The 27,951-nt window shown below is 37.9% G+C and overlaps 4 protein-coding genes across 7 annotated transcripts; 2 read left to right on the forward strand and 2 right to left on the reverse strand.

Annotated features, from left to right (window-relative positions):
* The first annotated feature begins 8,542 nt into the window (after positions 1–8,542).
* On the forward strand, positions 8,543–9,871 carry LOC106645467 (NF-kappa-B-activating protein). The gene is made up of 4 exons (XM_014361339.2): positions 8,543–8,746; positions 8,822–8,918; positions 8,998–9,386; positions 9,473–9,871. The coding sequence occupies exons 1-4, from the start codon at positions 8,664–8,666 to the stop codon at positions 9,645–9,647; spliced, it is 744 nt and encodes a 247-aa protein (XP_014216825.2). The 5' UTR covers positions 8,543–8,663; the 3' UTR covers positions 9,648–9,871.
* Positions 9,781–10,781, reverse strand: LOC106645441 (rhodanese domain-containing protein CG4456). 3 transcript variants are annotated; one of them, XM_014361303.2, is made up of 4 exons: positions 10,604–10,781; positions 10,274–10,471; positions 10,043–10,202; positions 9,781–9,973 (listed from the first exon to the last, which is right to left on the reverse strand). In XM_014361303.2, exons 1-4 carry the CDS (start codon positions 10,776–10,778, stop codon positions 9,886–9,888), a joined length of 621 nt encoding a protein of 206 aa, XP_014216789.2. In that variant the 5' UTR covers positions 10,779–10,781; the 3' UTR covers positions 9,781–9,885. The 3 variants fall into 3 exon arrangements, with proteins under 3 accessions (XP_014216789.2, XP_089452703.1, XP_089452705.1); XM_089596577.1 differs by having other exon boundaries at positions 10,274–10,464; positions 10,553–10,671; XM_089596579.1 differs by having other exon boundaries at positions 10,274–10,464; positions 10,604–10,669.
* Positions 10,782–12,515: 1,734 nt separating this feature from the next.
* Positions 12,516–21,320, forward strand: LOC106645457 (uncharacterized). 2 transcript variants are annotated; one of them, XM_014361321.2, is made up of 10 exons: positions 12,516–12,782; positions 15,545–15,676; positions 15,769–16,150; positions 16,256–16,454; positions 16,549–17,224; positions 17,310–17,766; positions 17,849–17,983; positions 18,069–18,250; positions 18,325–18,464; positions 19,815–21,319. In XM_014361321.2, the coding sequence occupies exons 2-10, from the start codon at positions 15,583–15,585 to the stop codon at positions 20,760–20,762; spliced, it is 3,213 nt and encodes a 1,070-aa protein (XP_014216807.2). In that variant the 5' UTR covers positions 12,516–12,782; positions 15,545–15,582; the 3' UTR covers positions 20,763–21,319. The 2 variants fall into 2 exon arrangements, with proteins under 2 accessions (XP_014216807.2, XP_089452622.1); XM_089596496.1 differs by lacking the exon at positions 12,516–12,782 and having other exon boundaries at positions 15,580–15,676; positions 19,815–21,320.
* Positions 21,321–23,337: 2,017 nt separating this feature from the next.
* Positions 23,338–26,710, reverse strand: LOC106645440 (putative cytochrome P450 4ac1). The gene is made up of 10 exons (XM_089596742.1): positions 26,558–26,710; positions 25,128–25,313; positions 24,956–25,055; positions 24,777–24,879; positions 24,603–24,699; positions 24,357–24,535; positions 24,115–24,283; positions 23,992–24,033; positions 23,617–23,754; positions 23,338–23,511 (listed from the first exon to the last, which is right to left on the reverse strand). Exons 1-10 carry the CDS (start codon positions 26,706–26,708, stop codon positions 23,345–23,347), a joined length of 1,332 nt encoding a protein of 443 aa, XP_089452868.1. The 5' UTR covers positions 26,709–26,710; the 3' UTR covers positions 23,338–23,344.
* Between the last annotated feature and the right edge of the window lie 1,241 nt (positions 26,711–27,951).

A 27,951-nucleotide genomic window follows, 5' to 3' on the forward strand; every position in this document is an offset into this window, starting at 1 on the left:
TTCACGTAAAAATCTCTTGTACAACAACACTTTAGATTCTTAATACTACTATAGAAGCTCAAAGTTACGACTGCTTGCAATACCTAAAAAATTAAATACACAGCGGCATCTTGAAATATTTACAAATGTACAGACAAAAGCTTAAAAGCTAAATGATACACTAAACCCACTGTAAGCCCCACCAATCGCTTAAAAATCTCGATATAAAAATCTTTGAAAGGATATTACGAAAGGCCACCAATTTAAGGGAGCTGTAGAGAACATAGTAATACACATCAAAGAAAAAGCTTAAAAAATCACGTGGCAGTGCAAGGGAAGGAGAAGGAAAAAACGCCCACATCCACACTCTCGGCTTTCCCCCCTTTGCTCGCAAAGGCAAGTGCAAATAATTTCTGGGAGGTGCACTCAGCTGCTGCAGACAGGCCACGCGACATATTTTTCGCGATACTCGCTTTTGGCTCTCTTGGACGCACGCCATGGGCATAGTATACACATGTACACGCGGGACAAATGCACAACTCTCATACTTGCCCTCCCCAGTTTTTACGCTCCCACATCTGTATATACACGTATACGTATAGGTACATCTTCGAAGTAGAGCGCAAACAACGCGTCCCGTGCAGGCAGGAGATAAACAAATACGTTTTTGCCGAAGAGCACCGGCGCTCATCTCCTATCCATTACGTACTTATACGTAGTGGCTAAAAAATATATAAAAATATAAGCACTGTCTTTTCAGAAAAAAAGAGGAAGAGTTAGTACAATGGTTTCCAAAATGTAGTTAGAAGTATCGAGATTATAGTGTGATGATTCGTATTGAGCTGCAAGGCTGTTGCGTGTCGTTGCATTTTGACTCAAAAGCCAGCCGAAGTAGGTACGAGGTAAGTTATCGAAGGTTTATTTAGATGATTTCAAACTCAAATAGTGTTTTTTCCTTTAATTTCTTGAAATATGTGAACAAGCATTAAAAGTAAACAAAATACATGATTTCGGTACTATCACAAATAAATAATGTTACTTCTGTGAATGAATAAATGATGTGAATTTTACGAATTACAAATGTATTTTTCTACGTTGCAATGTATATGTGTGCCCACCCCAAAATATGTACCTGTGGACTGAGACAGACGCACAAATGAGGCCACGATACCGACCAAAGGAAGCGTATTGAGGACATGTACACATAATAACAGCAGAGCTTGCAAGCTCACTATCGCACGTGAAATAAGGAGGCCGTTGCACAACCAACCCTTGTACTTTTTGCCCTTCTTTTCGTTGCTAGCTCGCTAAAAGGACCGTGAAAAGAACAGAAACATATAGAGGCTCGAGCACGTGCGTTTTAAAAAACAAAAATACGATTTTTAAAGTAAAATGAATTTTTTTAATTTATTTATTTTTTAAAATTATTATTATTTTTTTCTCTTTTTAATATACGCACGTCATTGAGTGCAATCAAACAGCTTCCCCCTGAACACAGAAATCAAACATCATCAAACAAAAGATAAATAAGAGCTTCCCTACGTTTTCATGCATGCGTGGCCTGCCAAACCAACCGAAAAATCATGAAAAAATCCTGAATAGCTTCGTCAATTAAAAAACTGAACCGCGAGCACTTTCTCCCTCCCCATCGGTACGAAATCATTCGAATGACTCCCATCCCTTTCTCCCCCTTTTTTTAATAACGCACAACCTATACACGTACGTTTGCTCGTTTTTTATTTGGTGGACGAGTAAAAAAGAATCCATGGCTGTGCTGAATAAGCACATGCTTCCCACGCAACGCATCCCCTCACCGATTTATATTAATCGACGAAAAAAGTCAGCCTTTCTTTTTTCCCTCCTCTTTTTGGCTCATTGATACACCCATGGCCTTTGCTTCACGTGTAATTGAGTACCGCACTCCTTAGTAATGAGGTGTACGTGTCGTCAATCCATGACAGAATACCTACATCGACTTGATTGTGCGTCTGCGATGCAAAGCAGATATCCCTCTTTTATTTCCTTGTGCAGCCAATTCGTGCCTTTGAACTTGAATAACTTTTTTACCTCTTTTTTGGACTACTATTGGTCGGGGGGAGTTGAATCGATTGCTTTGCGATTTAATTGGCTCTCCCGATTGAAATAAATCCCCTCTTTATTTGGTCGATGGGGGATGGAAAAACAAAAACCAAAATTGCATTTTTTTCCCGATTGATTGTGTTGGTAGACAATTCGATCCCAAACAACAATAAAAGTACACAGACGCTCTCTATTGCTCCAAAAATAAAAGAGACATCGTGTGTTAGCCGAAATATATTTTATACGTTTGAAAAAAAAAAGGCCCAACACGTTCGATCAGTCACTGGTGCATGAAAATATTGTAAAAAAATCAACAAATACCTTCTTTTTCCCTTTGAACCAAAATATCGTAAAAAAAAAAAAAAAAAGAAAAAAAAACGGAGCCTCCAGCGAAAATATTCGGTTTGATCGACCTACGTCCACATATATATATGCACTGCGACTGTCACCGTCCATTTGCCAATTCACAGGTTCACTGCACAGGTGTACGTTGGGTCTCATCGTACCTTTCCTGCCTCACGTCACTCGACGCACACGTATCCGCATGTGGCAAAAGTATTAAGTGGAGTCGCTCGATTGAAAACCCTCGAGCCTTTTTTCGGGGTTCTGCGTCGAGTCGGTTGTCGTGATTATTCTCTGGAGTTTCGCGCACTGCTCACGGAAGGGCCATTAGTCGATCGCCTACTTATGTTCATTTGGCAAATAATTGTCGACTGACTCGAGCGAAAATTGAATCTGTTCATTTTGCTAACAAAATTTTAATTATTGTAAAATCTTTTTTAAAAAAAAAAAAAAAAAAAAAAGGGCGCAAGAAAAACAAACCTGGCTGGTATTGAAGTATGTATTGCGCAGAGCCAAACTTGGGCGAGTAAATGCATGAGAAGCCACTGGGGACTCCCTAATATCAACAGGTTCCACACCAAAGTGGATCAAAAAGTGCTGATCCGCAAAGACAACCTCACCCCCCACTATTCAACTTCTTTCTTTTTTCCCACCGAAGGAGAAACTTTTCCTGCATACCATGTACACCCCATTTTCGCATCGCATCTTCCCACTACCTATGAATTCCAGAACTCGCTCGTGAGCGAAGCGGAGATGAGGAGAAAAAAGGCAGCGCTTATCGATGCGATCCGCCTTGCATTATCCATCCCTAATATAGCCCCTCCGGGAGATCGCAAACTCGTTTCTAGAAAAATCGGTGCACAGCAGAGGTGCGTGTTGTGTGTGGCTACTCGCGTGCAAGCATAGCTGTTTATATGCATTTTTAGTGCCTCGAGCGAAACTTTCGACATTAAAACCGTTCAATAGATCAGGAGAAAATCTACGCCGATGCTTTGCTTTTTTCCATGACGACAAAGGAGAATTTCCATGGTTAACGCGGCGTTATAGAACTGCTGTGACATAGTAACTCTCGGATGTGGAGAGCTGTGAATTGTTCAACCATCCACTTCTGCTACATTTTATAGCTGGATGCATTATCTTCTTGTATTTACGTATTTTCTTTCTGTATTAGATTAAAAGGTACACTTACAGTTTCATTAGCTCACGTAACAACAGATTTTATTTTGCGTTACTTGAGCGTTCGCACTATTTTTAGTGTCTCGATTTATTTTTTGGTGCAGAAAACACCGCTCACTTTGTCCGAAACAAGTATCAGTTTTATTCTGCTTCGTTCGAAAAAAGCACAAATTTGATCCTGCTTCGTTCACCCTCTCGTTGATGGAACTTGCGAAAGACGCGAAACTCGTTTTTTCAGGCAGTAGGGAAGAGTAAGGGCGTAACAGTGAATTCTCGTGAAATTCTTGATGCGCAGGTTTATATGCCTGTAAAGGGCGCCCCAACAATGAATAAGACGCTAACTTGTTTTCCCTTCCCGAAAATGACGCGCCAACTTTGCGATGTGCATTAATACAAAGTGGTGTGTATAAATTTATTTCGCATGTCTTTGAGACCCTCCCTTCTTTTCCTCAGCTTTATCGTGGCATTAATTTTGTATTTTCACAGTTAATCCAGCGATGAAAACTACGAATAATGTCGTTTTCCAGTTTACTGAGTAAAATTGAAATTAATATTTACTTATAAAATATTTGCAAAATATATAGTGAAAATCAAATTAACGAGTGCAATGAGCAGTTTTTTACCGCGAGCTTTTGTACATGACTGATCTTGACCCACTTGGAAATCAGTGCAAAAAGTGTGCAAGCATATATACCTTATAAATTTTCATATTTTACCACCTTCATTGTTCACATTTAAGTTTTACATAGAAATTCATACAAACTTTTTTGACCGAAATTAAAAAAAAAAAAAAAAAATTTAAGCGTCTCATTCAAGTACAACTAATTATTATTGTATTTACTAGTGTACTTTTGTTTTGCATAAAATCATCTAATAATCTGATGATTTATAGTCCAAAGGGCTCTCCCTTTTTCCCCTCTGTAAATGAAAAAAAAAAAAACCTAAATCTTCTAAATTCACGAAACTTAGCTACAATTTACGATTCGCTGCACTTTAATCCTCGACCCCAAGAACACACGTGTACCTCGTCCAATCACGGTAAAACCCAAGATTTTCAACTTTTCCTCGTACTACTTTCTTGTTTACTGCACACCGGATGGAAATCAGTGCTTCATTTGTTTATAATACGAGTTTTTGCTAAAGACATAACATGTGCACTGTTTATATAGGCCTCTGTGGTCTGTCCTAAGATGAAAGGATGATTTCGGCACATCCCAAACACCTTTGGTATTATTATACGTAGAGAGAACGACAGAACAGTAATAAGAAGTAATAAAGAGCAAATAGTACCAACACATGTCTCTGTAAGGTATTACGCTCTTTTTGACTGGAACCCTCATCTGTTAGCCAATATGCATTATCTTCGTGTGCTCCTCTGTTTCACACTTTATTCAATCAGCGATAAGTTTTGGGATTCGGTATACTCGTGGGTAAATGTCCGCACAGCTCGACTTAGCTTTACTGTTGCCGGTCTTTCGAGTAAAAAGCTACTACTGCCACGTAAGACTTTAAAAAGGGTTGCCCTGCGTACACACCAAGATGGTCCACTGATAGTTGAATCGAGTTTTTTTGCTTCCAGTTAAGAAATGCCCCCTAAAAATGTAAAAACAAATCAGCTGACACTGTTTCCTCGATACAGCAGTACATTTTTATTTAAAAAAAATCATAGAAAGGAAAGAAACTGTTCTTATTTCCTCTTACCAATTTGAAATCGATACCGATCAACGGAAAGTGCAATCGCGATGTATGTAAGATATATTTTCATCTTGTAGAAAATAAAGAAAAAAAAACCCAGGTGTAGCACATAACTACAGAAAGTCGGTAACTTGCACAGCTATTCAGAAATCGATTTCGTCCACGCCGTGCACACTAGTCGATCGGCTACTCCCGCACGGCTCCCACTCTTTTCGCAAGTTCACGAGTGCGCGCACCTACACTTCCACCCTTGAAGAATCACAGCGGCGCAATTCCTTAGCTGCGACCCTCATTGGGATTCATGTATTCTTGCAGCCCGGAATTCCTACTTTTAGCTCCTCTCGATTTATCTCATCTGTGGTTCATTGGAAGCCTCCGATAAGTTCTTTGAAAACCATAAACACATACCTCACATTTTGTCAGGATATAAAGTATACTGTACAAACAACAATAACACGGACCAACGACTACCGGAGGAGGTACCTTAAACTCGTAAACTTGAAAAATATAGTCGAGGAGATTTCTTAATTGCCTTTGCTCTTCGAGATAAGTACATCGGCATAAGGCCACCGAGAAAAGCTCGTCCGTATGAAGAAGCACAGGATATGAGGAGGAGACAGTGGGATATTTACAGTCTGCGCACCTCTGCTTTAATATCCTGCCATTGCCTCATCTCATCCCTTTGACAAACGCCAGCGGGGTCGGGGGAACCGGAGGATCGGGAGTGGAGTCAAGCTCTTGAGCCAATCCAATATTGTTTAATAAAAAACTTGTTCTCCAAGAATTTTCAATTAAGCTCAACTGCAGTATACTTATCCATTAAAAGTCGAGTCTTTTGATGTAAATTTCAAGATATAAGTTTTTTTTTAATGGTCTCTTGAGTTTTGTCTCTCAATAATTTTCCCTAATTTTGCTTAATTTTGTACAAATTGTTTCACGCGTGAACCTCCTGAAACTTAACATCTTGTACCTAGTTCTATTTCAATCTTTTTTTTTTTTTTTTCGCTACATTGCAAATTATTGTCAAAAGTAATGATTAATGTTGTGTGTTGACTCGAATTTTTAAGACTATATTTTTGCATGTAACGAAAGAAAATGAATGAATACATAAATAAAGACGAAATTTTTTACTCCATTAAATTTGATAAAACATAAAAACTATATAATTCTAATATTTTATTTTTAAATATTAATTTTTTTTAAGGCCTTACACTATCTATGGGGTCAGCACGCTATATTATTTATATAATGTATTTTAATGTGAAACAAAAATATGTTATTATTATAGTAATAACATATTTTTCTTTCGATTATTTATTTTTTTGCACAGGAAAATTTGATACAGTTAATAAAATAAATATTCAAAGATATCGCTTCGTGCCAAAATCTCATTTTGAAGGATATATTTTTAAATTCATCGAACAAAACAGAAATACTTCAACTCAATAGTTTCTTTATTAAATATTAGAATTTTTTTGTGCACGTTTGTTTACTTGAATTCATTCGTGTTTTGCAATAATCATGCCGTTGAGTATGAATGTATAAGTTCATACAATTATTTATACAAATTTGACTGAAGCGTTAGTATGCATTACATCTCCATGATGCATAATAAAATAAAAATAAATAAATTGAATCTATTGGAAGTATTAATATAATCATCAAAAGTAGAGCAATTACGTTGTATCTGAGCAGAAACTTTTGCTTTGTTTGTTTATTTATTGTTACTGCAAATGTAAATAAATTTTAATGATGTTGCTACCTTTTAAGATTATAAAAATCTCTAATCTACAACCCAAGAGTTTTTTTAAAAGCATTATACTGACAAATAATTTATGCCCTACTGTCGATTACAAAAAAATTATATGTAGCTCAATGATTTCGTAGATATGGCAAATAAAGTAATTAATTGACTTATGTATATAAAAAATATAGGATTTCATAACAATTTTTCTTACATACATCTTGTGACGACAGTGTTAGCATACATAAAAGTAATTTTAATTGTTTGATAATTAGGTATCTATACCGTCACGAAACATGACATAATTGTGAGAACAAAGTTTATTACTTTAATTATAAAAAACAGTCAATGGATCAAAATTTTACCTATATGTATAAAATTATTGTATATAAAAAAAAATTTAGTTAAGAATTAACATTTTGTTGCGTTCTTTTTTTCATCCCTCTGAATAATAGAGCTATCAGCAGGAAAAAATCATATATCCATATACTACTTTATGAGAGTCCGCAAAAATAAGCAGATTGTATACAGATTATACTATCAGTTTTTTTTGAAAAATTAGTTTCTTTATGTTATTACTTTGTGCACGTAGTAAAAAATGATTCAAAAACATGAAATTCTAAGACTTTATTAAAAATCTCATGATTACAATTAAAGGCATATTGAATAATTACGATTATATATTCAGTAGTAGTTTTTTCAGTACGTATACAAATAAAGAATATGTTAGACACAAAAGAATTTTTCAAGAGAAAACAAAATAATGAGCAAATATACGAAAGGCTGTTTGAACGAATTATAGCTGAAAAAAAAAAATTTTATAATAAATGGACAGATGACTATATGTATGTTGATTAATGTTGGAAAATTATATTAAGTTAAAGCAGCGGATGTATGTTTTTCTTGATTTCTCAGAATTTTTACTCTTGAAATGAAAAAAATAGAGGATTTTGGTTTAGAAAAACGCAAATAGTAAAGCGGGACACTGATTTTTAACAGAAATGTAAAAATAAAAACAAAAAATATGTACACACCAGCAAGTCACCCACGTCCTACTTACCTCACTTACCTCACTTACCTGTAGGTACGGATTGGTGAGCTACTACAATCGTAGCAAACTATTCAAACCGAGTCCGCCCTCGTGGGTGACTGTATAGACTTACGTCATGAGCCAGTGTGTACACATCTCTGAACGACTTCTGTCAATTTGGTCTATATATACTAACCAGACACTTTTTTCGCCACATGCAGTGGCCGTACCATATAACTTTTTTTCGCTTCGGGGGCCAGTGTTATAACATAAGCCAATGTACAGAAAAATAGTTACATGGTACGGTCCCGGGAGCGAATCATGCGTGCACGCGGTCGGAGATTCAGTTATACAATATATACTATAATTTTTACATCCTTACCCTCGATCAATAAAAAGTTTTGTTGGTAAGAAAGAAAACGCGCTCTGTTTTTCTTATCTACAATCGATACGTCAGAGTTTTTTCATAACATCATTTTCTTAGTTGCTCTAGAAGTCACCACCACACGTCATTTTGTCATTCCGAGATTCGAGGTTATGTTTTTTATTTGAAAACATTATAAATACTTCTATGTTTGAAAATTGTCAAAAAACGGCTTTATTTGAGTACCAAGAATCATGGACAGGAGAAAAGATAGAGAAAGAATTGGATTAGTGGGCGTCGAAAGAGTTTGGGGAAGGTCTCCGACCAGAATCGAGGAGTAAGTTGTATCTCTAATGGTTTTCATGTTTTTTAAAGAAAATTTGATGATTGAGACCTTACCATGTTATTTTAGTACTGATGAAGAGGAGGAGAAAAATAAAAAATTAAAAAAGCAGAAAGATGACGACATTCTCAATGACAGAAAACGAAAGAAGAAGGAGAAAAAGAAGGTAAGCGTCTCAGTATCTTAATACACAAATAGAAATCTCAATCAACGACCTCAACTCAAAACATGTGTTATTCTTACAGAAGAGCAAAAAATTGAAAAAGGAGAAGAAAAAAAGGAAAGAGAAAAAAAAGAGAAAGAAGAAGAAGAAGGTCTCGAGCAGTAGTTCGGACAGCAGCAGTTCAGATTCGGAAGAAGAATGGATTGAAAAGAGCTCTGTTACTGTCAAACCAAAAACAAAAGACTCCAACTCAGAGGCAAGCGAAGATGAGGGTATCGTGGGTCCAGCTCAAAAGCAGCATGTCACATTGTCTGCCAAAGATTTTGGAAAAGCTTTGTTACCTGGTGAAGGTGCAGCTATGGCTGCTTACGTAGCTGAGGGTAAACGTATCCCGAGGAGAGGTGAAATAGGTCTGACCTCAGACGAAATTGCATCCTATGAATCAGTGGGTTATGTAATGAGCGGTAGCAGGCAAGTGTCAAGCATACTAATTTTCCTTTTCTAGACGTTTGATGATAATTAATGTACGTTTGTAACCTACTCTATTTGTTTTATAGACATCGTCGCATGGAGGCCGTCCGTATACGTAAGGAGAACCAGATTTACTCGGCTGATGAGAAGAGAGCTCTTGCTATGTTTAGTAAGGAGGAAAGACAGAAGAGAGAAAATTTAATTCTTGGACAGTTCAGGGAGATGATCAATCATAAGCTGTCTCAAGAGCAAAACAAATAATGAACGATTCAAATATTTGAAGGAAATAGAATTGCAGTGATGAAGATTTGTCATATTGACAGAGTGACTGTAGTCTCATTATATAGGTGGTGTACATAAATCAAATGAGACAACTGTTTTACTGTGTAATTGAAATAGACTTATCAATAACAAGTTCTAATTTATTTTGAAAAATTGTATATAATTTAAAATCGACTTCAAAAAAAGTCGCAGTTGTAAGTGAATAATAACAACATTTTTATAAAACATGCTTCCTTGCATTTATTGCACTTAATGCTTTTTGATGTTTCTCCCAATCAAGCCAACCTCCATCATAGTTGTATGAGCTACAAAATGGGACATGTCTTAGATTTTATTCAATCAAAAACGAGTGTGATTAATTTGTGATATCTTACTTGGAATAACCTATTTTTTGAAGCTCTGATTGAACCCATGCACTTCTTCTGCCTGATTTGCAGCTTACAATAATCTTATCTGCTAGAGCTGGCTTTTCTCTCGAATATTTTTTCTTGAAATTTTCTTTCGAGAGATTTAACTCATTAACAACGTTATTCACTAAAATTTAAATTAAACTTGTGAATTTCTAATCATAATGTTTTGTAATTGTTCATGAATAAGCTGTTTACTTGGAATGTGAATACTTCCAGGCAATTTTCCAGTTTCTTGTATTTCAGAAACTTCTCTTACATCAATGATTAAAATACTCTTATCACCTTGAGCTTTTACAACATCATCATAGTTCACACTTAAAGATTTACTGCCATCTCTACTCATTGCTCTTGATAAAATGTTAGGTGCTAAGAAACAATTTCCAACTCTGTTACCTCAAAATGAAAATCCATAATGAAAATACTTATTTGAAAGTCAATTGGACAGGTATTTAAATTTAATAAAAGATCACTTACATGAACACCAGCAAGAACTTAATAAGCACTAAAATCATCATAAACACCTACCTATTGGGGTTACGTGACAATGTTGATGAAGAACTTTAGGAAGAGTATGATAACGCTTATCACTCAAAGGTTTTATTGCTACAAACACTTTCTTTGATTGTCTTAATTCAGAATTTAAAATTATGCCTAATCTGAATGAAATTAACTTATTTACAACCATATTGTTTGTTATCATTGATCTCGAATCAACAATTCACAAACCACACGCAATTATCATCAGCCAATAAAACAGATCAACTTAACAGTTTTGGTGGTAGGTGGTAGAAAATAAAACTTAGTAATAAAATAAAGCAACATACAATAAATAGTATGATTATTGGGTATTGATACAAAACTTTACTTTTGGACCCTACTGATGGAAAAAACTTTTTGCTTTACGAAAGAATATGTTTTAATACCTATTATTGTTTATAATTTTCTTATTTAAACCATTTAATGTATATCGTGTCATACACACTGACATTCAAGAAACAAACATTAGATATATATGTACAAATATTAACTCACCACAGCAGATAGCCCATCAACGTCTACTAAGTATTGTTTATTGCAAGGATCCACAACGGCAACAGGCCGTACCTATAGTGCCCATTTTCGAAGAAACTTTTGATCGACTTGAGATCGTACAACATCTTGAGAGGATGAGTCTATGAGAAATCAAGCAAAAAAAATTCAACCTCGACTTAGGGATTGTCATCAGTTATGGTAAAAATACACATACCTTTCAATAATCTTATGACCCACTATCTCATTTATTCTATGTCATCAAAAATAAATCATCCCGTTGCCGTTGGGTAATGAGTACTTGGAAGAATGTACGATATCTTGGGCGTTTTTTGTAATACTTGTAAACAAACAGAGACCGGCGACTCTCGCGAGTTTCGCGCGACGACATCTCATATTGCGAACGAATCGCACACTGCAGCAGACTGCGCTTAGGTACTTATACCTGTACCCGCGAACGCGAACAATGGGTGTATCGTATTGCCATCAACTTAGCGACAATATTATTTACGTTTAACGAGAATAATTTTAATCCTATGTACTTTTCGATCGGAAATTGATGATTACCGCGCGCACCTGTTATTACACTCACTTGCATATAGCGCACTTGGAGGAGTTAGAGGTTTCCGTGGGTCGTGAATAAATTGTGAACAAGTAAACAATAACAGCAAGGTGATGTTTATTCATAACCGACTGCGATAGCTCCTGATATATAATTTTAATTCGGTCCTATCAGCATTTTTTTCATTGGCGTTCAAGTCTCATTTACTTTAGTAAGTACTCCAATCGTCTCGCATATTAAGTATGCGGACACCGGACGGCCGAAGCCCGGAGCCAGACACATTATCGCAAACTGTAAGTTAATTATTAGGGCTTCTTCGTGATCGTCGAGCATTATTTGTGTTTGAGTAAGCGAGCAGCGTGAGTTAAAGGTTACTTGAATTTTTCTATTTTGTACACAATGCATTTGAAATGACAAAATATTTTTATTTACTCATGTTTTTTTAGACAGATGGAATTTAATGAATGTATTTGGATGTCGATTTGAAATTCCCACAGATAAAATGACGACCACCACACTTGTACTTCGGAATGTCACGATTTGTTGTTAAATGTTCATCTTATGTGGCGCATTTCGTGATAATCGCGCGTGATCGTGTGCTCCTAGACCTGAATTAAATTATGTAGAACCGTAGAACCTCACTCGTGACCTTACGCGACTTACGAACTGCTCGTAAATTCACCGATTTACCCATCTATCTCTCTCTCTCTCTCTCTCTGACGTCACGCGTGTCACGCGCAAAACAGTTCATGCGGGTGCCGCGGTGCCGCGGTGCCGCCACTCGTCGTGCAGTGTCTCCGCTCAACTTGGCAGCTCTCTGCAGCAGTCTGCAGTCTCAGTCTCACCTTATGCATATGTGTCCGTGGCAGAGTGTTAAAAAAAAAAATTGGCATTTTTCATCAGTTCGAGGCAAAGCGAATTCTTGAACGCAACGTCCGGCTGTTTGTGAATGGTCGTTTTCATTTCATGATTCGATTCGCGATATTTACACGTTGATCGAGTGTGTTTATTAATTGCTTACACATACATTGTTTATATACTCAATACGTAACAAGTATCAAGCTCTTTTAAGAAGACGAAGACGAACAACTCTTTCACGGACGCGGATGCAGCGTAAGTATATTAATCGTGCCGTTCTGTTGGAGTTATTGAAAATATGTGGAGATAATTCTATAGAGAGAAAATATGTGTGCATGTGGATAATATCTACATAGGCATACGTATATATGTATACAAGGCATAATAATAAGGCCCATAAGCGCGTGTACGTGAGAGTGTGCGTGTGCGTACGTGTACGCGGATCAGTGATTGTATGTGCGATAAAAAATGTATTCCAAGGCATAGCGCGGAGTGACGAGATCACTGGAATTCCTCGGTTAACGTGTTGCTGATCTCATGCTTACAATTTTGCGTGGACATTGTGGTTATATATAAATGTGTGTGGCTGTACGTGTATATATATATATGCGCATACTCTTTCTCTCTCAACGTTCGGTGTGTACTTATACTCTCTCTTTTACAAATAATTCTTCAACCGCGTGGACTTATTGGCCCAACACTTTTGTTTATTTATAAAGTAAGGAAATGAAGAATCTTGACGCGATATCGCCTGTGGAAAAGGAATGTGAACGTACTATAAATGTGTATGTGTGGGTTTAATTTATTGCACGTCATGTCATCAATATACATATATTATATTATATGGACCACCTCTTTTTGCAAATGCACGTTTTATCGTTGTGATTGTCAATATTTTAAAAATCCACTTGCTTTACTTATATACCCATGATCTTACATTTCATCATCTCTATTCCACTTCGACTCCGAAACATTTTATGATGTATATACATATGTTGTGTATATATATATGGAAAGTGAAGATGAGAGAAAGAGGAAATCTTTCTCAATTGGATTAAATAAATTTTATCTTCGCCACATATATACACATCAGGCCTGATATCAAGTTCTTTCTTTCTCTTTCTGATGTGTTTCGCAACACTCTATCAAAACTTTAAACGCATACCTATATAATATACCCACTCCATTGTAAATACAGTGTGTGTAGGAGTCACCAAGAGAGCGCCAGCCAGCCAGCCAGCCAACAGTCCGATATCTTCCGATTATCAACATTCCAGAGTGTTGACACTGACTCCAATTGTTGCAGCCGCTAGAATATATGACTGAGAGCGCGTGCCTCTCTCCCCCCCCCACATCACTGATGTGTTTCTTTTTTTCTGTTCCTCTTCACTGACGTGCTCTCTCTTTCTCTTTCTCTTTTCCTCTATTTTATTTCTATATATTTTTTGCATGATGTTAGAAAGAAGATATAAGTACCTAACATCTGTCTTTTTCATCTCCTCTCCTCTGCGAGCAGCTGTCCATCTGTATATATGGGAGAGATCGTGTCTTTTTCGGTATGCGATGCATGCAGCTGGACAAAGGCTGCAGATGCAGAGCAATCTGTTTTTCAACGCTCTTCCCACATATATTATATACTTACCTTATACTCGGACATATTACATTAGCCGCTCATCCGATCTCTAAGTGTATATATATATGTACCTACGAACAAAATATTTTAAAGAGAGCCGCAGAGAGTGAAGGAGTCACGAGTGTAATATGTTATATCTACCGATACACCACCAAAAGCCGTCCTTTTAATTAATTAAATACTCATCTGTTTCTCCTCGTTGTACTTGCAATTACAAGTACAATACAATTGTCACGCTTACGTGCCCAAATTTGTGTCTTATTGATTATTGTGTCCCAATAATTTTGGAGTTACCTGCACGTAGCTGTGAGTAATTCACAAAGCATTTCAATCTATTTGGGTATAATATATGTGCGAGAGTGAAAAATACGGAGATGTACGAGAAAGTGATACGTAATATCGATGTGATACCACGGGCTTGTACGGTATTTAAGCCGATATAAAGATAAACACGCTCATTCTTTTAACGATGGAATTTCGGATTGTGGCCCCCCCCCCAACATCCAAGACCTCGGCAACTCTTACTATTATCATCGTTCACGCTTACTCGCTTGAATAACACTTCCTCCTCCTCCTCCTACTCCTACTCTCCTCGCTTGAGTGATCAAAAATCACATTTATTCTCTGCAGTGCAGTCACATTGTTACATTCGTTGGTGTATAACGTATACACCTTGAACATAGTTTTATTTGGTATTTTCAAGCGATTTACGTTGTACTTGTAGGTATATAAATAAAAAAAGAAAAAAAAGAGAGATTAGGTTTATCAAGGAAATCACGCATCAGGAATGCGTGCCCCCGAGCGAGCCACTTGTGAATCAATGTAGGTGTAAGTAATTAGTCTAGAAGAGTTGATCAGCCGTGTGTTCCGGCTTCGATATCGTACAAAAGTACACGTGTGTTTTTTCTCCCCCGACACAGTTTGAGCATGCGTTTTGTTTTTGCTTGTGAATTCTTTCAATTACTCAATCACGCCAATGCTCGATTGAGAGTTGTGCTTTTTGTATCCGCATCATCCTGCGGTGACTTGCCGGTTCGTTCGCTCTCCCCCACGGGACGATATTAAATTAAAGTGAAGCAAGCATACATGCATCAATTTGTTAACGAAAAACAAATAAATTGTAGGCGAGATCGAAGCATGAAATCCAAGTCGAGCAGAGAGAGATGCTTATCACACGTGCAGGTATTATCGGCACAACATTGATGGATAGGAATTCTTGTCTTGTCGGTGCTTATCGCACGCGAAAACATATTCTCTCTCTCAAACATTTCCCGCGATTACTCTCATCCACGCTCCACGCAAAACGTACTCTCTCAATCCTTACAATATTTTTCGTACCTACAATCGTGTGTGTGTACTTACTTACTTTTATACATGTTTGCAGATTCGAGAGAGAACCAGTTCAGATGAAAGTTTAATGCCATGAGTTCCCTTCAACAAACCGGGAGGTTTCTACCTTTTGCGACCAGCAACAACAACAATAACAACATACAGAGGAAGCAGTTGTCAAGCCAAGGTACTTTATAGATATATTTTTATAATGACTTTTTTTTATTGTTCTCGTGCGTTTATCGAGTGGTTATTCATTTGAACATTGTTCCGATAAAGGGGGACTACCGCAGAGCCTGAGCGGCAGCGACACAGATGTTTCGACGTCGAACGAAAATTTGAGCAACGAGGAGCGCTACGTGATAAGGCACACGGCCAGACAGGAGCCCCAGGGACAGGAGAACCAGCAGCACAGCCTGCTCAAGGAGAGCTTGAACAACGCCTCGAACCGAAACAGTTTGAAAGAGAGTTTGAACGGCTCCAACCGAAACAGTCTCAAAGACAGTATAAGCGGCTCTAACAGGAACAGTCTCAAGGACAACCTGAGCAATCGCACGAGCGTCGGCTCCAACAGGAGTAGCCTCGACGTATCCACGAGCTCGTACAACACGCTCATCATCCACAACGCCAACGATGAAAACTCGTGGACGCCCACGTCAAGGTCCTTGTCATACACTCGGCTAAGTTTTCATGTATATACATTTCAATCCTTGTGCTATAACGATGGTTTTTTTTTTTTTTTTTTTTTTTTTTCAATGAATTGCAGATTGTCCGGAGTCGTGAGGGACCACGGTGACATAGGCTACATATACTGCGAGGGGGCCAGTGGCAAGGGCCACTCCAACAGTCCGACGATACAGTCTCTGGCGAATTTACCACACGACGATCACATTTACGAGAACACGGGCAGCGGGGGCTGTCAAGAAATCACCGACATACCCGATGATTATCTCAGTCAATCGCAGGTGCGTTATAAAAAAAAAACCGGTAACAACCTTGCGCTCTTCTAATATCACATTTGCAATTTGTTTTTCTTATTTCTCACTCCATGTCATTCAGGTGTTAAAACACTTGGCCAAAGAAGTCAAAGTGCCTTCGTACGTGAAGCTCACCGGTAACGACGGCAGCTTACTAGGAGACGGCGATCGCGGAAAGCAAGCCGATTACGAGGACAGACCGCAATCGAATTACGCGACGACTTTGTTGCCGGTCAAAAGCAGACACAGGCTACTTGGGCCCACGGAAAAGCTGACGCTCTCGAGGTCGCAACCCGATTTGTCGAGGCTGAGCAAGGCCGAGGTAGAGAATTATGATCCGCGCACGATCTCTCCTCGACCGCAAACGAAGGGCAGGGAAGAATTCGTGACGACGACCGGCGAGATATGGCCGACCTCGGAGATGGTGCAGATACTCATCCAAGAAAACAGTTCCTTAAAACTCGAGCTCGATCGCTGTTACAAAAAAGTCGCCAAGTCGCAACAACTGGAGCAAGAAATAGCCAAGGTCCACAGGGCCCACGAAGAGCTCGCCGCCTCCTGCGAGCGCAGGGAGAAGCTTGAACGCGCAGCGCGACTCAGGCTGCAGAGTGACTGCAGACGACTGCAGGAGCTCAATCGGGCCCTAAGGGATCAGATCGATCTGATGACCACGCGCACAGAGAGCCCGCTTACGATTGACTCGATGAGGAAGGAACTCACCCAAAAGGAGCTGTTCATCGGGCAGCTTATCACTCAAAGTATGTATGAGTTTTTCCTTTATTTCTTTTAAACACTGCTTTTACACGTGGAGTGAGAGATTATTCTAATTTTTTGTACAATCAGCCAAGGAATTAGCAGCAGCCAAAGAACGCCAGGAGATCGAACTGGCTGCGCAGCGAGCGACGCTGCAAGAGCAACGAACGCACATCGACATCCTCGACACGGCCCTCACCAACGCTCAAAGCAACGTGGTTAGACTTGAGGAGGAGTGCCGAAAGAAGCAAATGTACGTCGAACGAGTGGCGCAACTTCAACGAGCTCTGCAGTCCCTGCAGGCGTCTAGCGATAGACGCGAAGAGACAGAGCGCCAGCTGCGGGGTCAGCTGGAACGTGAGCTGAGGGAAGGTGGTGGTGGCGATCATTCGGGCAACGGAGAAACTATTACGGAGTTGAAGCGTAAGTTGCGCGAGCGGGACGAGAAAGTCATGTCCCTTGAAGGAGATGTCGCCAAGTGGGAGCAACGCTATCTCGAGGAAAGCGCGCTCCGACAGGCAGCCATTGATGCCGCTAGTCTTCCAAAGTAAGTTGGTGTGACAGTTGAAAAAAGTCTTTCTCGATCTTTTTCTTTATTTATTTACTGTAAACGTGACATTTGTTTCAAGGGATGCTAAAATTGCTGCTCTTGAGAAAACGAGTCAAGACGCAGAGAAATTGATAGCTGAAGCTCGTTCAGAAAAGATGCGGCACATGGACGAGGTTCATGCTGCTCAAAAGAAGCTAGCAGATCTTGAATCCAGGTAATACTACACTTCTCACGATGTCACATATGATCGATCGGCTGCTTATGTTGTGTTGAATGTTTGCTTATTTTATTTTTTACAGGATGAAAGATCTGGAATCCAAACTGGCTGAGAGAGACGCTATGATTAGGGTGCTACAAAAACACACCTATGACAAAGACAACAGCAGTAGTAGTGGTGTAGGCAGCTATCCAGCAGCTCACTCTACACATTCCAGCACATCGGCAGATCACCACTCGGCTCTTACCAGTACTCCAGAGCTCGGTAAGTCGGAGGTTCCAGAAATTTTCTAGCAGTTTAAATGTTAACATAATTGTATTTTATTTATTTTTTTACAGTTACAGTTGGCAATATTACGTATGGTAGCGCAGCATCGTACGGTATTGATTATGGTTACAGGAAACAAGGAAGTTTTGAGCAAACTAACAAGAGTCTAGATGATCAGCTTAAAGAACTCGACTCACAGTTACTCAGCAAGGTAGGGATAATTTTTTCTGTGTAGCACTGATCGTTTCATTATATGTGTAACTACAAATCACGCAATCATCGCTCATCTTTACGCACATATTTATTCAACTGTGTAATTTTATATTTTTCGGGTTTGATAGTTAATTTACTTAAATTTTACGTACATCATTTTAACTTTTAATGATGCATATTAATTATTTTTTATTCGACAAATCATTCGTTCGCGATTTTTTTTTTCGTATTCGTGTATTCAAACGAGATTCAAAAAAAGAACAGCGAAGTTAGGTAATTGTAATTAAGCAAATTATACAGCAGCAGCAAACTATGAAACTAATTCAAGGTATACAGTAAAAGGTATCGTTACGTTTGTGTTGTGTGGCTAGGACAACTTTGGATTTATTTCTTGAGGGCAGTCAAAGCTGATGTAGTACTATTTTTCATTTTAACACTGATTAATTAATCGCTGTTAACTGCCCTCAAATTCCGATTTTAGTTTTTTCTTTTTTGTTTAGTGATTTTTGTGAGTTGTGCGTATTTGATTTATAGTTTTACCATCACTGAGAGAATTTTCTCTTTAACAATTATTTTTTAATTAATTTCCAATGGCTTTAGTTAATTTATTATTATTATTGTAAGATACGTAAGAAAAATAAATTTGTAAGTTAAAATGGACAATTATGTTTGTGATTGTTAATTATTAAAATTGCTGTTAAAAAAACTTTCTTTCTAATGACGCATTTCTCTTGGATTCTCTCAGTGCTTCTTTTTAACGAGATATTCGCAAATGCAGAGCTCAAGTTTGTTTTCGCTCCAACACTAATCACAATCATTCTCATCATCATACACATCACTGTATTGAGTCATACGTAACACTCATAACTACTCTATTCTAAAAACAATTTTTGATTTTGAAAATATTGCTAAACTTATATGACCATCGATTATCAAACTCTCCTTCCCTCTACACTGGACCGCGGTTGTAAGACTTTGTGTTAACCTCTCAATGCCAGTATAAATAGATAACGGGTGAGTGCTGACACACATGGTCTTACAAAGCGAAACGGTCCAAATGATCCTCAAATGTCCAACATCCTACAATTGCGTGCGCATGCACTTGTCGTGGGCGTGCAGTGTCTCTGTGTGGCGTGCCACTAACCCTCTCTTCGGAGGGCAACTCCGGGGGTTGTCGCCAATCCCTGACTCCCAGAAGAAGAGAGCGCTACCGATTTACAAACGTACAAACGTGACGCACAGACGACGAAGACGACGACCGACCGACCGACCGACCGACCGCTTTTCCCCTCGATCCTGGATCCAAGTCGAGTCAAATCGTGCGGGGCTCTCTTCTTCTGTGTTTCAGCGTGCACTTTGCTGTTTTCCAGGATTCTCTATCTCTAATCCAGGCGCTATGTCGCGAAAAGGAAAAATACCCAAGCCACTACTGGCGAGTGTAGAGTCGGGCGGGTCGAGCACAGCCTCGAGCAAGAGCCGACTGCTCGACGATTCGCCCGGAGCCTCGGAAGCCGCCTCCGGTATCCTCGACTTTGCCGCGGCCGCGTCGCGCTTCAAGTCCCGCCTCTCCGACGGCAAGCCCGAGGACATGATGCTCCTCGAGAAGCAGGGACGCAGCTCCCAGCGTCAACGCATGCAGGAGCAACAGCCCGACCACCACCAGCCCAGGCGGGCCGGCAGTCTTCCGCCCAGCTCGTTGCCACGGCCGCCTCGTTCGCTCAAGTCCCAGAACTCGCGCTACTGTCGGCTCAGCGACTCAGAGGCCCGCAAGAACCCACAGAGCGGCGCCGGCCTCGACTCGCCGACCGGCCCCAGTCCGGTCTCGACCATCCGGGACTCGGGCAACTGTACCCTGGAGTACGCGGCCAAGGTGCTGCGCCGCAAAAAGTCCTCCGAAAGTATCCACAAGAGCAAGCACCTGCACCTCCACCACCACAACGACTACGAGCGCTTGGGTATCCCAGGGCCTGGGGAGGGTTTGGCCAGCAGCAACGGGAACATCAACGGTGGCGGCAAGCATCGGGAGCACCAGTCGAGATCGCTGATCCCACCGCCCTCGAGGCGCATCAACGGGGTCGAGTACGGCCGGTTGAGCGACGGGGATGCCCCGAAGCAGCAGCAACAGCGCAAGTCGTCGCGCGAGTCGTCGTCCTCGCGCGGCCAGAGCACCGGCAGCATCATGAGCACCAAGAGCGAGAGCTCGTCCATCAGTTCGCTCCAGCCGCCGACCCCGACGATGCTCAAGCCCAGCATGCGGTCGATACCCAGGCCCAGTAACTATCGCATTCAATTTTGAATATAATAATGTACTCCATGGTGCGTATATACGTATACATATACGTACACTCACCCTTGTTACGTATGCTTACGTCATAGCTTCTTTTTGTACGTGGTATGTATATGTAATCTCGAGCCGACGAGAGGAAGATACGCGGGATGGTGCGATAATTTTATCGGTGATCGACTATTTATAGAGTGCCTTTTCAAACATATACATTACACACACACACACACACTTTTTATATACGCGCGTGTTTAAGTAAACCTCACGGAATACCTCGATGCAAGATGTTTTTGTCGATCCAAAGTACATAAATGTTATTTTTGCTGACATACATATAATGACGTTGTTGTTGTGATATCGATACTTACTGCCTATAGGCATGGTATTATTTCAACAACCACGTGAATTTGGAAAATTATGAAAATTAATAAGAGAAGAAAAAAAATTGACGACAAATTCGCCAAACGAATTTCTTAAAAAAAAAAAAAAAAAAAAAAAAAACATTGGCTGTGATTGTAAATTATTAATATATTACACTACGATACGTTTAATTATTTCTAAAGTATAACTTTTTTTTTTTTTTTGCTAGTATTCGATGTATCGCAAGGTTTATGCAAACATTCGAGCCTCAAGTGAAGTACGTTTAATTATGTACAAAAGCAAGTAATTGCAACAATCAAGTGTGAAACTTGTCAATTATCGAGAACATGACGAAACAAACTATTTTCCGTGCCTTATATTCAATAATACGTATATTCAGCGCAGGGATTTTTAACGAAAAACCTTGTAACGACTTTTGTTACAACGAAAAATAATGAATATAAAAAAAAAAGAAACATCCATTGATAAATCAGCGACAAACAAATAAAATATTTTTTAATGCGTTTATAACGAACGAATGGGCGAAAAATCAAACAACTCGCAAGTCTTGCATTTATCTTTTAACTGGAAAAAAGATAAAGTTGAAAGGTAAAAAATCTCAAATTTCCCTCACCCCCCATTCCCCTTTTTTCAATGAAGAAACTCGTTGAGCATCAAACACTTTATATTGGTTGTGTTGTAACAGCTGACATTAAGTACATTTTTTATACAACTTTTTTTTACACCTAAACGTGCATTCGCATGCATTTTTACCTATTCTCAATACGCTTTTAGTGAAAAAAAATAATAATAATTTTTTAAGTTTAAATCGCAATCTCAGTCATCTCTTTATGAATATCTTAAATTACATTTTAATTTCCTTCTCAAACCAAAAACGAACAAAACAACTAGATGCATTTTTCCTTCTCTCTTTTTTTCTAGTTAGAGGTTAACATTTTTTTATCACGCAAGGGCATTACTTACAAGGCGATCGTGTTTTTTTTTTTTTTTTTTTTTTGTTTTTTTTTTTCAACATGATTGTGAGCAAAAATTTTCCTCGCTGTTATTTCACAATCATCTTGAAGGTGATTGTTCGACAAATTTTTTTAAAAACAAATCTCAGATCGGTACGAAAACACGAAAAAATCAATCCCTCTGGTATATCCCCCTTTTAACACTGTCCTACAAAACACCTACATGCAAGAATACCAAATTGCGTTTCGATTGTTATAATTTCTAATCTGCGCTGTTTTATCAGTGCTGCGTTCACCAAAGATGCGTCTCCTATACAACAAATGTAATATTATTAATACTATTGATAACAATGATAATAATTTATGTACATGTACAATGAATTGCGTTGCTCCTCCGCTTCTACGTTTACTCTCTTATTTTTGATATGGCCACAAAAAAAAATAAAATAAAGTAATGCACAAGTATAAAAAAAATTCTATATCAATAAATCAAGGTTTTCACACCAGAGTACGCTTCAAATTCGGTTAGCAAGATCTGACTTACTTTATGCCATTAAAGTAGTTGAGATTGTATTTACATCACCCGTGGGATGTAAAAAAAATTTGAAATACCACGAACTCGAAACTACTTGACTTAATTTTACGGATTTTCAAACGAAAATTCTAAAATTGATGAAACACGAATGGATCATATCCACAAGCATTTTGTTTCACGTGACTCCGAGTTGTGGTTGTATGATACAAGAATGAAAAATTAATAAAAATCGAAGTAACGAGTTGTTGGCTAGAAAATGGATAAGAGGAAACGTACATTGATAAAAGAGGAAATATTTTTTTTTACGAAAGAAACTCTATTTCACATATATGTATGCGAGTTTTTTTTACTAACCATTTTCTTCGGAATTTTATCGTTCCCGAACATTTCGGGAGCTTTGTATACTGATTGTAAAAAAAAAATAATAATAAAATACTTTTGATTTTTAATAAAATCATAATTAACACTATGTAAATCTTTTTTTTTTTTTTCATTATTTCCTGATATGTTTTTTATTATGTACTAAAAACAAATGCCCTTAGCGTTTTAAACTTTAAATCCTCGAAAACCTTACCCTTACTGTACTTAGTTTATAGACAATTCATAAAATTTATAAACTCTGTGCTGTGCTAAATTTCTCAACCTTTTCAGTGATAATTTATTGAGGAAGATTTTTTTGCGTTAAGAATGTTTTTATTAAATTATATACACACTGCGTAATACCATTAAAACTTATTTATTCTTACAAACTTGGCTTTAACTGGACGGCTAGGTCGAGTAATAGCATCTGCAACTGTTTCGAAATCACCTAATTTATCAACTGGTTCTATGTAAAAGTTGTACAAAATAGTTGAAATCACTGACTTTAACTCCATCATTGCCAGCTTCTGACCTAAAATTTAATGAATGATACTTTAAACTAGGTTAGCAAAGCAACTGAGGTGCAATTCAACTGAGAACAAATAAAAACTATAAAACAATTATAGTCCTTCGTTACCAATGCAATTTCGGAACCCAGCACTAAAGGGTATGTAGGCGAACGGGTGACGATTGTTGACTTCATGAGGTAGAAATCTGTCGGGATCAAACTTGTCTGGCTCAGGCCAGAAGTTTGGGTCACGATGCACGTCAACGATACACGTACGTGCGCCCCCTCTTTTTGGGGCCTACTACAGATGATTGTAGTGGGAGAGAGCAAAGGGATAAGCCGATAGGATGCTGAAAGGAGCGCGCTCTCTGGCTGGAACCGTCAAGGACGAAGGTCGTACACACGCGACGCGCTCTTCTCTCGTTTTTGCATTAATAAAGACGTTGATACTAGTTCCTCGACTATTTACTTCGTGCGCACCCCAAGACCATAGAATCCTACGCAACAGTACCATCACGTTCGATCCTTTGGGAGCCAAACAGTTTTCTGAAATTCGAACGAATTTATTAATATAATTTGAAATCCCTAGACAAGTGACTCAGTGATAATATATGGTAATTGTGTTACTCATTTGTAGGTCTTCGGTCACGTATCTGACGATTGATGGGACTGGTGGGTACAAGCGCATGGATTCTTTAATGCATCTCTCAACATACTTTAAATCATTAAGAGCTGAAAAATTTAAATTTCCGCCGTTCTGATTGAAAACTTCCTCCACCTCTTTTCTAGCCAGTTCCTAACATTAGTCATGGAATAAGTTAATATTGAGCTTGAATTTAAGTGAAAAAAAAAATGTGTTCCCAACATACTTGGACATCCTTGTGTTCTGCAAGTAACAACGTAGTGAAGATAAAAGCTGTACCAGTTGTATCATGTCCTGCAAAAACAAAAGTGGCAACTTCCTCTTTTATACCCTCATGATCTATTAACTTGTTCCTTTCGGCAGCTAAAAGGAGATCGAGCATAGCTAGTTGTTTCTTTTTCCCTTCTGAAATGAAATTTAACGAGTTGAATTTTTTTTTTTTCACAACAAACGTCGCAATGAATATAATTACTGTAACAATCATCATCATCCAGATTCTCGACATTATCAAATTTTTCTAAATTTTCGTAATTAGATTCTTCATGATACTGCCGTCGTTTCACTACAATCTGAAAAAGTTAATAAGATCTGTAAAAATCTATTAAATATAAAAACAGGTTATTTTGACAACTAACGGTATATTTACGTCATTTATAAACTTATCCATATCATATGCACTTTTTTTGAGTCTTTTATTTATGTGGGGTACAAAAGGTAATGCCCAATCTTTCAAATACGGTCTAAGATTCCTGCAAAAGCACCAAGTGTTATTTTGCATTATAACGTATTCCAAAAATCAATGGAGAATGTTGAGCTTGATTTTACCTGTATATTATCAAAGTGTTCATTTCGTGGATTGCTTTTTTGTACTTCGTCGCTGCTTCTTCATTATCATCGCCGTCTATGGCCACGCCCATCGCTGAATCTTCGGGGAAATTTGTTACTTTTTTAATACATTCTATTTTTTCAATTTGTATGGCATGTAATAGTTACTTACCACAGAGTACATTCAAAGTAAATTTCATACAAAATGGCTCCAGATCAATAATTGATTCAGAACCTAATGTCTTCATTTCGAAGATGTATTTATCGGTGTGTCGTATAATTGTTTTCATAAGTTCTTTTAGAATATTGAAATGGAAAGCTGGTGTCAGTATCCTTCGTCTGTGAAACCAATAGTCGCCTTCGTAAAAAAATACAGTATTTTATGATTTTTGTACAATTATACTTATGAAATTAAAAAAATTACAAATTAGACAAACCTCTACTTGTTAAGAGACCAGATTTCAACCATGGGGTAAAATAAAGGTATCCAAAATTTTTGTTGACGTGGATTTTACTCGTTAATAAAATCTAAATGCATTTTTAATTGAGACAAAATTATAACTTAAACTGTTCGAGTAAGATAATTTATTTGAATGTGTTAAAAGTATAATTAATTTAATGAAACACAACCTCCAAGTCATCTGGATGAGATATATTAATTATTGCCATATCGATTATCCACATTCGATAAACCGGATAATAAGCCTTTCCCCACTTTCGCAGTATTCTATAGAAATCGACTGTAATAAAGGAAGAATATGACCATAAATGTATAAGGTATCGGTATTTAAATGTATTTAGTTATCAATTCAATTATTCTCAAGTTGTTAATTCAGACACGAACTTGATTTTTTGATAACTATACGAGTAGTTTGGATAAAGTATGTTTGTCATATGTCATATCATGTATAGGAGATACTAAAAGTAGAAAAAATCAAAATGATAATTGTGTAATATCAAATCAATCAACATTTTTTATTACGATCTTCTACAGAGGTCAAGTTTTGGAGTTACCCTCTGTTACCGATACTCTTATCTTATATTTTTTTGCATACAACGTTAATAATATCTGCCGATGACTCTAAATGCTCTTATACATTGTTATTTCAATTTTTTTAAAGCTTTTATTTAAGGACGTTCATCACGCATAGCGTTTTTTGTAAGATCTTCCTAAAATTTCAACAGGATGTTTGTAGTGAAGTTAAAAAGTTACTTGTAGAATTTGAGATCGTTTTATCATACCGTTTTTTAGATATTAAATGTTGAAAAAATTTCTACTTAACACGTATCTTATAAAGGAGTCACTTTTGAGGGTTGGGCGTACCCTCAGTAGGAAAAATGGTGTTCGGCATACAAGCGCCATGAAATTTTCGTGACGAAAAGTACCATTTATTCTTTCTGGCGCATTTAAATAAAAGCTTGTTTTAAAAAAATTTTTTGTACAGTGTACCTCGTGCTTTACGTCCGGCTCTGTTAACAGGAGCACACCTCCCTATTACGTTGCCCACATTGACAGACAACCAGTTACATTTCCAATGCTAAATTTTAACGAAATATTGATGTGTACAATAAATAAACTGGATAATAAAAAATTCTACTCACATGCTTCTAAATTAAGTTGCAATGCATTTCCTATTATAGGCAAGGTAGGTGGACCAGGAAGTTGGTTCACAATTTTTCTTCTCCTACTATCGCGTAGGTGATGACGAAGAACTAGCAATGTTAACACTACCAAAACTACGTAAAGTAACATGACTAAAATGTTACTACGTTTGTTTTTTCACAATCGAAATTTCAGTCTTGAATAACAGCTGAAACCGTACCCTATTGTACTTTTAATTAGATTTTACCTTTTCTATTTTATTATGTTATTATTGTTGGAGCTTTTTTGGCTGACACATATGATAAAAATGTCTAATAATTAGAACAGGATGATGCAATATACTTTGAAAAAATAATGTTTTAACGAAATATTAGCAAAAAATAAATTTTACTCTCTGATATAACAAACTCGAAAGTTCGTTATATAATATTAAAAATTTTATTTTAACAATATTTCCAGATGTCCCATTAGTTCTTGATGGTAGCTTACGTACAACTAAGTATTTTTCGGGGTAATGTTTCTCCTCCACGTAGATTTTTTTTTATCTTTGGTGAGTTATCGCTACGCTTGAAGTACGAACAAAAATCATTTTCCATTGTATGCCTTTAACATTTATCAACGTGTCATTTGTAGTTGCCGTATCAAGTAGGGAAAGCACGGAGGGGAATATCGCTGCACAGTAAACTATTATTGTCATGATCAAATTAGTGGTACTCGCGTTTCTTTTAAATGGTTTTTAATTCTCAACTAATTTGATGATTAAAGTAATAACGAGACAAAATTTTACCAATAACGAGACCCCAATCTTAATACATCAGGCGTTTTTGAAAATAATGATGAGATAGTGTGCAATATAATTTTAGTTTTTGGTCATTTTGTCGAAGTAACTGATTTTTTACGAAAGTAACAGAAACTACAATATTTCTAAATTATTCTAGAATATTTTTCGTGATGAAAGTTTATTTTTCTATTAGAATACTTGGCCTAGTCGCGAGGGCCACCCGCTCACCACACTATGTGTGGGGGTGTATTGCCACACCCATCTCTAAACCTTTTTCCTCGCCTCCTATACCTGAATCCATGGGGACAGTGTGAGTATCTCCGGTGGAACCACTCAACCACCTTGCCAGTTAAACTGACACTCTCTACACCGATGGTGCATCGGGTCCACTCACCTTTCCCCGGAGAAGACTCCATTATTCCAGGACGTCCACTCCTCGCCGGTAAGGCCGGCGATCCCTGCCTGGCATCGGGTCCGCTAATCCCTACCTATAAGCCCTAACACTGTTTCGCATTCACCCAGGCCCGAAAACCTGTGGGGCAAAGAAAAAACCCTGGAATTACTCTGAAGGAAAATTTCACGGAAAAACCCGCCCCGAAACAGCCGGGGTTA

Source organism: Copidosoma floridanum, unplaced genomic scaffold (genome assembly GCF_036245765.1).
Source record: "Copidosoma floridanum isolate Cflo_tuat_1 unplaced genomic scaffold, Cflo_Japanese_pri ptg000030l, whole genome shotgun sequence".
Lineage (NCBI taxonomy): Eukaryota > Metazoa > Arthropoda > Insecta > Hymenoptera > Encyrtidae > Copidosoma > Copidosoma floridanum.